This window comes from Mus pahari, chromosome 5, assembly GCF_900095145.1.
Source record: "Mus pahari chromosome 5, PAHARI_EIJ_v1.1, whole genome shotgun sequence".
In the NCBI taxonomy this organism is placed as follows: domain Eukaryota; kingdom Metazoa; phylum Chordata; class Mammalia; order Rodentia; family Muridae; genus Mus; species Mus pahari.
Genome location: NC_034594.1, coordinates 5803159 through 5815400, shown reverse-complemented (window position 1 = coordinate 5815400; position 12242 = coordinate 5803159). Strand labels below are relative to the sequence as shown.

Sequence of the window (12242 nt, the reverse complement as noted above, 5' to 3'; positions counted from 1 at the left end):
CGTAGACTATTTGATAGCAGCATTTTTATCTACTAATTGCAAGTATTTATGCAAGTATTTATTTGTTAGGTTTTTGGGGTTTGTTTTGTTCTTGTTTTTGTTTTTTTTTGTTTTGTTTTTGAGACAGGGTTTCTCTGTATAGCCCTGGCTGTCCTGGAACTCACGTTGTAGACCAGGATGGCCTCGAACTCAGAAATCCACCTGCCTCTGCCTCCCGAGTGCTGGGATTAAAGGCATGTGCCACCACGCCCGGCTCCTACGAGCTTTTACCAGTGTCGTCCAGTTCAGGATTTCAAAGGGTCTGGGAACTATTATAGGATTCTTCCTGCTGCTCTCCCGCTCCTGTGAGCCACTCACACCAAGTCCTAACTCCTCCTAGGGCTCTCCAGACTCTCCCAGCCCAGTGATACCCACCTCGATTTTAACTTTGCACCACGGGAGATGTGACAAATAGGACACAGAGCAGAGAAGGACTTTCGTCCACCCCTGCTGTACTCTAAACAAGAGTGCAACCTCGAAGCCAAGAGTTCTAACTCAAGAGTTCTGGGTGGCGCCTGGAAGCCTGTGTTTCCCACGCGTGACATTAGTGTTGCTCCAGCATCACTGCGGGCTGGAGTGGTACATCCTTCCTAGGCATGAGAGACCTTACTCTTTTTAACGGATCCCCTCAGGCTTTCTCTCATGCCTTCAGTGTTCATGGGGAGCCTGGCTGCCCATTTGGGCCAATCTGAGCCTTGGCCTTTTTATTCAGCAGAAATAACTTCTTGGGCTGGAGGGATGGGTCAGTAGTTCAAAGCACTGGCTGCTCTCCCAAAGGACCCAGGTTCAATTCTAGCACCCAGACAGTGGTTTAAAACCATCTGTAACTCCAGCTCCAGGGGATCTGATGTCATATCATGATCACCATGGGCAGCACGAACACATGTGGTGCAGACACACATACAGGCAAAACCACAGCTCACAAAAGTTAATAGATAAGGGAAGTGGAACTCTACAACCTAAAATGGCTACCCCAGGCAGTCTTCAGGAAAAATGAGACTAAATAGCAAGCCTGTACGTAACCAGCATCCTACAACTCCGTGTAGATTTTTGTACCAGACCTGGAGTGTAGACCTGTTATCCCCAGCTATCCTAGGGATCAGACTGCAGGATCCCAAGCTTGAATAGCTTGGGACACAGAGTGAGTTCAGGTCCAAACTTGGCAACTTAATTAAATCTTCTCTCAAAACTAAAAGACAAAATTCGAGGTCTGAAGATACAGCTCTATGTTAAAGCATTGCCCTGTATTAATTCCCAAGGAGCAGGGATTGAACGTGGATTTCGAGCACGCCGTGACTCTTTCAAGACTGCTAAGACATAAGAGCACGCAGAGGCAGAAGCAACGCAGCCCACTGCGAGTGCCTCAAATCTTAAGAGTTAGTCATGTGCATAATTCTAGAACAAAAATCTGAAATGATAGAATATAGATAAGGCTCTGGTCTAACATGTAAAAATAAAAATCCATAATAAAAGATGAGCTTCTGTTAGGTAGATAACAGCTTGTACAGTTACACTGACTAACAGGTAGGTGGCTTAGCCCAGGTAAGTTAGACCTCACTCACACTGTAGGGGCAGCACAGTTCACTAGGAGGAGGTGGGTGTTCAAATCCCTACACAGTCACCAAGCTGATTTGGATCCCATAGCTTTATCCTTGGGTACACACAACGTCTCTCACCACTGAAAAGGAAGTGAGATTGACGAAGAGTGAGGAGGCCTCTCACGATCTCTCACGAGCCAGCAACTCCTGTCATCTGATTACAGGTCACTGCTAGAGTTAGGTACTCGGTCGAATAAACTTAGAAAATAGCTAGAGAATGTATGAGAAGGTGACCCTACATGCCTAGCACATACATAGAACATGAGAATCTCAAAGGCAGTGATTCAATAATCACTCCCTGCCCCCACCCCAGAGTGAGGTATCCAAGAAAATAGCAGTCCCATAATGATGATGGTTCTTATATGTCTCTCGATTTCTATACATGAAAGAACTCTTTAAAGTTTATAGTTTCCACCTTATTGGCCATTCACTCAATTCAAATAATAAATAAATCTGATTTTAAAAATCAAAGCAGGCAGATGGAAACAAAGAAAGACTGGCCTTAAATCAGGCTGCCCAGATTTTATATAAAACATTCTACTTTTCTGTGCCGCAGTTTCCTCAAATGTATATGGCTATACTAAGAGCAAATTCCCACTGACACCTGAGGTTAACTACAGTGTGTATGTCTGTCTGTGCGTATGTCTGTCTGTGCATGCGTGTGCACATGGGTGTGCATGTGTGCATGTGCATGGGTGTGTATCTGTGCATGTGTGCATTTTTACATGTATGTGTGTGTGCATGTGTGCGTGTGTTTGTGTAAGACGTGAAGGTTGGTAACATAGTGACATCAAGGAGAGTACCAGTCAGCAGAGTTCATACCTCCAATCTATCTTTCCAGTGAACCCTAACCCCAAGAGCAACCGACATCAGTTCCACCCACTTGTGGAATTAACCAGTAATTAACCAGTAATTAACCCCTTTGTGTCATTTCGATTAGTATACAATGGACACTTTAATGAGCATCCTTAAAATAATGCTTTTGTGTGTTTAGATGCACAGTGCACTGAGGTGGGAAACTCGAGCACATCCCTGCCATTTGACGGCCACCCCACCCCATTTCCCTCTGCTTTCAGATGAGTGTATCCGTCTTCATTTCACAATCAGGCTTTAGCCCTGGGCAGCATTTCAATCTGACTGCTGTTGGGAGCCTCAGGATAGGTTTAAAATGCTTAGCTCCATGCTCATTTGGGACCATGAAGGAATCTGTAAATTAATTCTCACCCTGTCTGAGTTGATTTCTAAGTGTTTATAATTGATTCTGTTTTTTGCCCATTTTCCTAGGGGGAGTCTTTAACAAAAGGTGAAAAGGGAGATAGAGTAAGTAGGTGTTTATCACTGTCTTGGGTTTTCTATTTCATTGATTTTTTTTCTCTCCATTTTGTTGTCTGGCACCTAATACATTTGATAAAGTAAGTTTCTTGAAAATTGTACTTTCTTCTGTGTTCTTTTTTTTAACTCTTATTTTTAATCCTTGATAAGTGCTACCATATGATAACATTTGAACATCTGATTTGGGTTTTACTAGCTTTCTTTTGTACTTCTATTTGTATTTTACATTTATTGGGAGGTGACAGTATGTGTATGCCACACCGAGTACTTGCCTGTTATGTCTATGATGGTCAGAGGACAGCTCTCCTTCTGCCTTGTGGGTCCTGAGAGCTAAATTCAGGTCTTAAGGATCAGCAACAATGGCTTTTACTCTCTTGAGTCATCTTGCCAGCTTTCTTCTGGTTTTCTTTAGCCTATGTTATTCCTGAGATTGCATGGGGGTGAGGTGGGGATTCCACTATTTTGGTTCAAATTTGAAGCAAGCTTTATTAAATATTAAATACTAACCAGGAGATGAACTTTGATCACGATCACTCCCTGGACTTTCCCAGCTGAGTGGCTCCAGGGTTTTTATGGACAGAACTCATAGGCTACCATGCCTTCCCATGAGGCTTTGTTAGTTTCCAAGAACTACAACTCCCAGTGTCCTAGGAAGTTTCCTGGTCCTTGGGCAGGTGGCACTTACAGGCTAATTTTGGGTATTACACCTACTGCTATCAGTGAATAGGCCTCAATTTCATAAAAGTCATCAATAAGAATATGCAAACTATAAAACAGGCAATGCAGGTTTTCAGAAAATTTGTTAAAGACACAAATTGGATTTTCAAGTAAGCCGTGGAAAATAAGAAAATATCTTTTACTAAGCACCTGGGAGTAGAATCACCAGTGCACATCTCTTTATTCTTCTTTATTCTGTTATATTATAATAAACATATTATATTATAGAAATATACATGTATTATAGAATATGTTATATGTACATGCATATGTATATATTATATATTACATGTGTATGTTATATAACATATATACTACATGGTGTATATGTTATAAAAGATATAGTATATTTATAGTAAGTTTTATGAAAATTATATATATATATATATATATATATATATATATATATACATAATATCAGCCTATTCTATCCTGACTCATATCTGAGGTTGGTGATCAGCTGGTGGTGAATGAGTCACTGCTGATGTGTCATATCACATGAAGAAATAAAATGATGTGTTCTATTACTTACTAGCAGTAAGGATTATGAATGTTTTAGGGTGAGCATTGTTTGATTGCATGGTTTCCATAATGTCCCCATTTGTTATGTGTTAGCTGATAGAAAGTCAATTAAAGTATCAAGATGTCCCACTCCATCTGGATTCAGGAATGAACCATATGGTGATTGTTTTATTTACAGGGAGAACCCGGCCTATTAGGACCCCAGGGAATAAAGGTAATCTGGCTTTTTTTTTTCTCAGTCACAGTTGCAACCCTAACAAGATGGTAAAAACAATAGTAACATTTAACTTTCCTTTCTATTCACGCACTTAGGGGGAACCTGGAGATCCTGGTCCCCCTGGTTTACTAGGAAGCCCAGGGCTAAAGGTATGTACTTCATAAATAAACGTGTGTCCGAAATCACTACTTGGAAATAATTAGAGAATTACAGCCATCCCGCATTCAAAAAGGTTTTGGTGGGCCACTCATTTTCATCAAAATGTTCTCAGAGACTTTATCTTGTTTCCATGGTGACCCCACCCCACTGGCTACAATTATTACAAATATAAACACTAGGCCTTTTGGGATACAATGGAACTTTTAAATCCTTTTTCAGAGCAAATTCACAACAGCATCCATAAAAGCTTTAAAAGTAAACAATGTCAGTTAAATCTACAGCCCTGTGCCACATTCCTAACAGGAAGAGGATTTGAGATCTATTTCCTTACTGAAATTATGCATTCCTGTGATGTCTGAGTTTCCCAGGGGAGATTCTTCAGGAGTGTCTCAAGACAAAGCAGTTGGGGGAAGTGTGGGAGAGACTTGAGTGTAATGATCCCAGCCAATGCTTTGGTCTGGTTACCCCATCATCACCTGCAGGTAAAACAGGCCCATTAATGAACTGTCTCAGAACTGTATTACTAAGCTCTGTGCACATGTCAGTATGATACACAGAAGGTGAGATGCTGAGAGTCTATCTCTTCCCAAAAATATCTCGTTGTATCTCACCAATATTCAGATATGATCTAGTTTTATGAAAACTTAAAGTATATACCATCTTCTATTTTAGGGTCAGCAAGGACCTGCAGGTTCCATGGGGCCCAGAGGACCACCAGGAGATGTCGTATGTATTGTACCATCACTACTTTGAAATAAAATTAATGTCAGTTAAAGAGCTGATTAGGCTACTGTCCCCAAAACCATAGATTAATCCCACCACCCAAATTGGTCACTTCTAATGCCAGGGGATTAAGTGGATCTGAATAAACTAATCTTTGAAATTCAAGATAACTCAATTGTCAGTAGTCAATACTACTACAGAATGGAGGAAAACAGAAATATCCAAAGAAATAAGAGAAAACCAAAAAAGACAGCAAGTGTTACCAAATTACATTCATAGACTCGAGTTCAAATAATCATTTTCATGCTATATGATTAGCTCAATCTCTCTCTCTCTCTCTCTCTCTCTCTCTCTCTCTCTCTCTCTCTCTCTCTTCCCATATTTCTACCCTTGGATAATCTCCTAGACTCCCCATGGGAACTGAGAGCTAACCATCAAATAATAGATCAAAATGGAGACAATTCCTGGCTACAACTCTCAGTGACTCTGTGCCCATGACTAGGATGCTAGTTGGCCCGACTTGAGATCTGCCCTCTTTCCACCATCTTGAGAGCGGCCCTATGACTTCTTTCCTTGCTCTCAAGCTTACTGCCTGAGCCTCCTGGAGACAACTGGTTGGCCTTCATAGTGGGCTTGCTAATCTGGGCATCTGATCCATAGGAAATGTCATTTATCCCTCCTAGTTTTAGTTAGAGTTTTACTGCTGTGAACAGACACCATGATGACACCATAACGCTTATATTAGGACACTTCATTGGGGCTGGCTTACAGTGTCAGAGGTTCAGCCCATTATCATCGTGGCAGGAATTATGGCAGCATCCAGGCAGACATGGTGCTAAAGCAGGAGCAGAGAGTTCTGCATCTTGATCCAACTGCAGACAGGAGAGGACTGTCTGTCTTCGAGGCAGCTCAGAGGAGGGTCTCAAAGCCCATGCCCAAAGTGGCACACTTCCTTCAACAAGGCTCCACCTCCTAATAGTACCACTCCCTGGGCCAAGCATATTCAAACCACCGCACTCCTACAAGCCATTATTGGACCACTTCAGGGATACCTCATGGAAAGACACCATAAAAGATAGAAAATGTTAATAACACAAGACGAAACAGGAAATACTCTGGTTAGGCAGAACTGTCAGTACTGAGGAAATAAAAAGAGAATAAAATCAAAAGGAAAAGAGCCCCTGTGCAAAAGCATAATAAAAATATTTTGACATTTTTAGTTGGGCTGTAGTGCTTGCTCCCAGCCCCTACCATCCCACCTCCTTCTTAGTAACTATATAGGTAGAACATTTCAATTCCTCCTTTCTGTTTCCCATTATGGCTGTTGACTTCACTCGAGACAACAAGCCACACATATCTCCAAATAGCACTTCCCCTAAGGCTAAACACCAACATTACCTTGTTTATAGATGTTTAAATTCAGTTCTCTTACAAAGGCGCATGGCTATTACACTAAGAGATGTTCTAACTACTCGCTTTCTTTCCTTTTGTATTTTCTAGGGATTGCCAGGAGAACATGGTATCCCAGGGAAACAAGGCATTAAGGGAGAAAAGGTAGAGTTTAGATTTTATATTTTGTATATTGAGTAAATAGATAGAAAGACCAAAGATGCGAATGTCGTGGAAGAAGCAAAAGATTTCAAGGCTTGAGCCTCCCAGGATGTATCAGTACAGGGCACAGATGTTCACACAAACTGTGTCCTGGTGCCCCTGGTGTCATATATCATTGCCATGAAGGAGCACAGAAACTTCAGATGAGAAATGAGCCAACCTGGAAGTGGAGATACTAGGGCTGAGGCCGAACTGTGGAGTCTCAGAAACCTCTTAGTCTTTTCCTACCTGCTTCTTGATATGTCATATGCGTATTAATACTGCATCCCTCTCAGGGGATGATAAGGCATTTCGATCATCTAAAAACTCTTCATGAATAGACACTCTGTTCCTGTGTTTACACATAAGTCGGTGTTTCCTAGTACTGCTAAACCTGTGTAGCAGCACTCATGTCAGACCTTGAATGTGTCTAAGATGGTAAGTAGAGTGCCCAGACTGGGCTGGGCACTTGGTAAATGCACTGAGTGGCTGAATTTAGAACAGAACATAGGATGAACTTTGATTGGCTATGACAACATAAAGCAATGGAAACTACTATCTCCCAACTTTCCACCATGAACTTCAGCAGAAAAAGAAAGAATCGCCTCTTGTTTTCCACAGGGAGATCCAGGTGGAAGGCTAGGCCCTCCTGGACTTCCAGGTCCCAAGGGTGATGCTGGGCCTCCAGGGATAAGCCTGCTGGGGAAGCCAGTAAGTACTGCCTTGTTACTAGGGGCATCACCGCTAATTCTGAGCCCCTAGTTTTAAGACACAAGTGTGATTTTTTTTTAAGCCTACCCCCCAAAAAATGTATCCTATACCCTAGCACAGAAAGACAAAACATCTTGAATGTTTCAAAGATGATAAGCAAGCACACACCATTTTACGTCATCTGAGATGTTTCAAAGGTGTCAGGACCTTAGGTGCTGATTTTTAGAAATGGATAGGACAGCTGCTCCACATTGCCTCCCCAGAGGTTTAAAAGCTATAACCACAGACCATCACTCAGAGAAAGTGTGTGTGATCCACGTTCTTCTCAGGACATTGGAAACTGTATCACCTGAAAACCCGAAAGGCAATATACTCGTTTGATTTGCCCATTTTCTCAGCCCTCTTTCTCCTGTTATATCACAACTAACAGTGATGATTCTGAAGAGTAGATGTTTAACTTCACAGATTAAAAACCTCTTCTATTTTAAGCTAATTATTCAAAATCTATAACCTTGTAAAATAGTCCCTCTATATTTAATAAGAGGCTTACTCAAGAAATATGAAGGCTAGTGAGTGAATCATAGTTTTGAATTATGACTTCTAATTTTTTAATGATTTAGAAAAAGAAATGTAGTCATCTTGCCTTTTTTTTTTTCTTTTAGGGGTTAGATGGAAATCCGGGATCACCCGGTCCACGTGGGCCAAAGGTATATGAATTTCATAGCTAATTTTAAAAGAATTAATAGTTAAGAAAAAACAGAACTGGAAATGTGTCTGTCTTGTGCCTCTAATTAATTAGAGCCTTTGGTTTCACAGGGTGAAAGAGGTCTGCCAGGACTCCATGGTTCTCCTGGGGACACAGGCCCACCGGGGGTAGGAATCCCTGGTAGAACAGTAAGTAATATTCAAATGTTTGTTGAAACCCATTGGTTGTGTTATGTGTCTACTCTTATTTAGTGCAGTCCTCAAAATCTTACATAAAGAAGTAAGTTGAGGAAAAAATAGAAGAGTTACAAATAGAAAAGGAGAGATTCAAACCATACCTGTTTAGACACAACTCAATCTTTATGCTTAAAAGACCCCTAAGACATTGCTAGAATACTTGTAAAGCTGAAAAAATTTTCAGCAACGAAGCAGAGCACAGCATAAGCATTAAATGTAGCAGCCTCTCTACACAGTATTAAGAAACTTGACAAGAAAGATCAAGGGGAGGGAACCTCACTCAATTAGCCTTGGTGTGCGGACTTCCTAAAAATAAGCCTGACTAAAGAGGTCAGAAACATGTTCAATGGAAACTTGAAGGTACAGGAGACGCTAGGAGTTGAGAACATTTCTGTTGCTCATAAACTGACAGAATTAATGCAATGGCAATGGCAATATTACCAAAAGCCATCCCATGGATTCATTTTAATCTCCACCAAAATTCTAATGATGTTCTTTACAGAACCAGGAAAAGCAATGCTAAAGTGCATATGGAAACAAAAAAAGACCCTGGACAGCAGAAGCAATCCTAAGCAGAAAGCAGTTCTAGAAAAACCATAACACCTGATCTCAATTCACACTACAGAGCCACAGTGCCAAGGCAGCATGGTCCTGCCACATGAGCAGGCATGCAGATCAAGGGACTAGAACAGAAGACTGAAAAACCACACTGCCACAGACACCTAATCTGGGGGAGAAAAGAATCAGATATATTCTTTGGACTGAAAGATAGCTCCTTCAACAAATGGCGCTGGGGAAAACAGATCCTGACATATGGAAGAAAGAAATACATTCCACACCACCTACCCTGAAGAAAATCATTCAGAATGAAATCATGGGCCTTAATATAAAATGAGAGGCTACTAGAAGGATGCATTAGAAAACTCTTTGAGATACAGGGATAGGCAAAAACTTTCTGGAAAGAAATACAGTAGCATAGAAAATTTAAAAAAAAATGACAATGGGAAAATATGAAACTAAGGAGCTTCTAGACAGCAAAGAAAACAACCACCAGGCTATAAAGACAGCCTACAGAGGTACAAGGATTGCATCAGTGTGTAACTCTATTTAAAAAACAAAACAAAACCCTCTGAAAGTTAAAAGCCTAAATAAATAAAATTCTCTAAATTGTTCAATCTATAATGGGCTAATGAACTAAATAGCTCTTAAAAGAAGAAACACAATAACCAATAGATAAAATGTATAACATCCTTATTCGTCAAGGAAATCCATGTAAAAGCTGCTCTCAGGAGGACTGGAGAGATGAATCATTAGTTAAAAGTTTGTACTGTGTGAGCTTCCAGAGGAAGTAAGTTCAGTTCCCAGCACCTACATCAGGCAACTTACAACATCCTGTAACACCAGCTCCAGGGGCATCCAACTCCAAGAGCCCCATACATGTGCACATGCATCACATGTATGTACACAGACACACAGACACACACATGCATACACACACAGACACATAGTACTATAAATAAAATAAATGGCTCTTTTAAAACTGCTTTCAGACTCCATCTCCTCCTAGTCAAAAAAACTATCATCATGACAAATGACAATAATTGATAATGATATGAGGAAAATGTAACTCTTATCTACAACTTGTGTAGACACAAACTGCTACAAAGTCTATGGAATGCTGAAAATAGAACTACCACGAGACCCAGCTGTATTACTCTTCAGTACATATCAAAATCATTTTAGCTCAGTGTTCCACAAAGAGATTTGTACATCCATGTTTATTACTTCACTATTCACAAGAGCTAAGAAATGGAACTAGCCCGGATCTTTCTCAATACATAAAGAAAGTGTGGTATGTACACACAAGGAAATTTTATTCATCCCATAAAGGAGAAGGAAATCATGACATTTGCAGAAAAGTGCATTTGACTAGAAATCATTCTATTAAATGAAATAATCCAGACTCAGAAAGACAAATAGTACACATTTTCTGTCCATGGGGTGGGGTGTGTGTGTGTGTGTGTGTGTGTGTGTGTGTGTGTGTGTGTGTGACATGAAACCATGGAGGGGAAGAAAAGGTCATAAAGAGGAGAGGGGGAAATAAAAGAGGATAATGGAATGCATCCGACAGGAATCAGGAGGGGTCTCCTATGGCAAGAACGGAGACCACCAGGAAGAAATTGGGCGGGTAGGAGGCAGTGGGGAAGGGAAGCATTTGAGAGCAATATGTCTATGAAAATGCCTTAATGGAACACATTCCTTTATCTGCTGTCTTTAAAAGAGGATGAAACATTGTATCAAGAACTCATTAGCCAGGTGTGGTGGCCCACACTTTTAATCCCAGCACTCAGGAGGCAGAGGCAGGNGGATTTCTGAGTTGGAGGCCAGCCTGGTCTACAAAGTGAGTTCCAGGACAGCCAGGGCTATAGAGAAACCCTGTCTCAAAAAAAAAAAAAAAAAAAAAAAAAAAACTCATTAAAGAGGTAACATGTTTATAGGGGGAAAATATCAGGAACACAATAGAAAGGCAACACAGAGCTTAGATAGTAACAGTGCGGTGAATATTTTTAAAGAAGATAAGAAACTGAGCAAATACTGATGCTAACTGCTTAAAGAAAAAAAAAAAAACCCTTTAAAAAGAAAAATAAAGTTCACTATGTAGCCCTGGCTGGCCTAAAACTCACTACATAAATCAGACTGTTCTAGAACTCTGACCCTGTCTTTTCTTCCTAAGCTCAAAACTAAAGGCTGCACCACCACAAACATCTTTGCTAACTTGAACCTCATTTGAGTTATGTGAACCCCAGTATTCGAGGAGTAACCATCTTCTCCCTCCAGTGAACACGGGTGTGGGCTGCTTCTAAGGAGAAAAATGAGGAACACATGGGTCTCCCCCAGGTCCTCTGTGTATGTTGTGACTGTTGTGTTTTTGTGGGCCTCCTAACCGTGGAAGCGGGCGTCTTGACTCTTCTGCCTGCCCTTGGGACCCTTCTCCTCCTCTTGGGCTGCTTTGTTCTGCCTTGACATTATATCTTGTTTCGTGGGGTTGGGTTGTCTCTTGGAGGCTTGCTCTGTGCTGAAGAGGACATGGAGGAGGGGAGGGCGGGGGAGGGGAGGTAGAGGGAGCAGGGAGGAGTGGAGGGAGGGGAACTGTGATCAGAAAGTATTGTACAGATGAAGAATCTCTTTCCAACTAAATATGCAAATAAACAAACAGGAAATATGCAAATAGACAAACAGGAAAAAACGAGCCAAGGAAGGAAGGAAAGGAGGCCCAGGCCTCTGAGCCCCTTGGGTAGTTGGTTTCTGATCTGATAGAATTTGGACACATCGCTTGCACACTTCTGTGTGTGCAGCAGCGTCCTGGAGAGAAAGAAACTCCCGCGTGTGCGCGCAAAGTCTCATACTTCTAGTCTCGAATATTTGGTCATTTAACTACGGCTTGACGAACTTTCTAGAAACAGTGTGCGGGGGGGGGGGTGTTACAGAGCTTTTAGATTATTCAAGGGTGTTTGTGGGTCGTCCTGGTAGGATGTGGATAATTCTCTCTCATTTTACACAGGGCTCCCAAGGACCAGCCGGAGAGCCAGGTATTCAGGTACGTGACTTCATTAGGTTTTTCTTTTTCTTTTTTTTTAAACTTATTTTATTAGATATTTTCTTCATTTGCATTTCAAATGCTATCCCAAATG

The 12242-nt window shown here is 41.2% G+C and overlaps 1 protein-coding gene across 1 annotated transcript in view; it reads left to right on the top strand.

Annotated features, from left to right (window-relative positions):
• Window positions 1–12242, top strand: part of Col19a1 (collagen type XIX alpha 1 chain) — a 321968-nt gene that overhangs the window by 248623 nt on the left and 61103 nt on the right. Inside the window, exons 20-28 of the mRNA XM_029539352.1 lie at window positions 2922–2957; window positions 4387–4422; window positions 4521–4574; window positions 5257–5310; window positions 6808–6861; window positions 7519–7608; window positions 8271–8315; window positions 8425–8502; window positions 12113–12148. Of these exons, the coding sequence (XP_029395212.1) occupies window positions 2922–2957; window positions 4387–4422; window positions 4521–4574; window positions 5257–5310; window positions 6808–6861; window positions 7519–7608; window positions 8271–8315; window positions 8425–8502; window positions 12113–12148 (483 nt within the window). The remainder of the gene's footprint in view (window positions 1–2921; window positions 2958–4386; window positions 4423–4520; window positions 4575–5256; window positions 5311–6807; window positions 6862–7518; window positions 7609–8270; window positions 8316–8424; window positions 8503–12112; window positions 12149–12242) is intronic.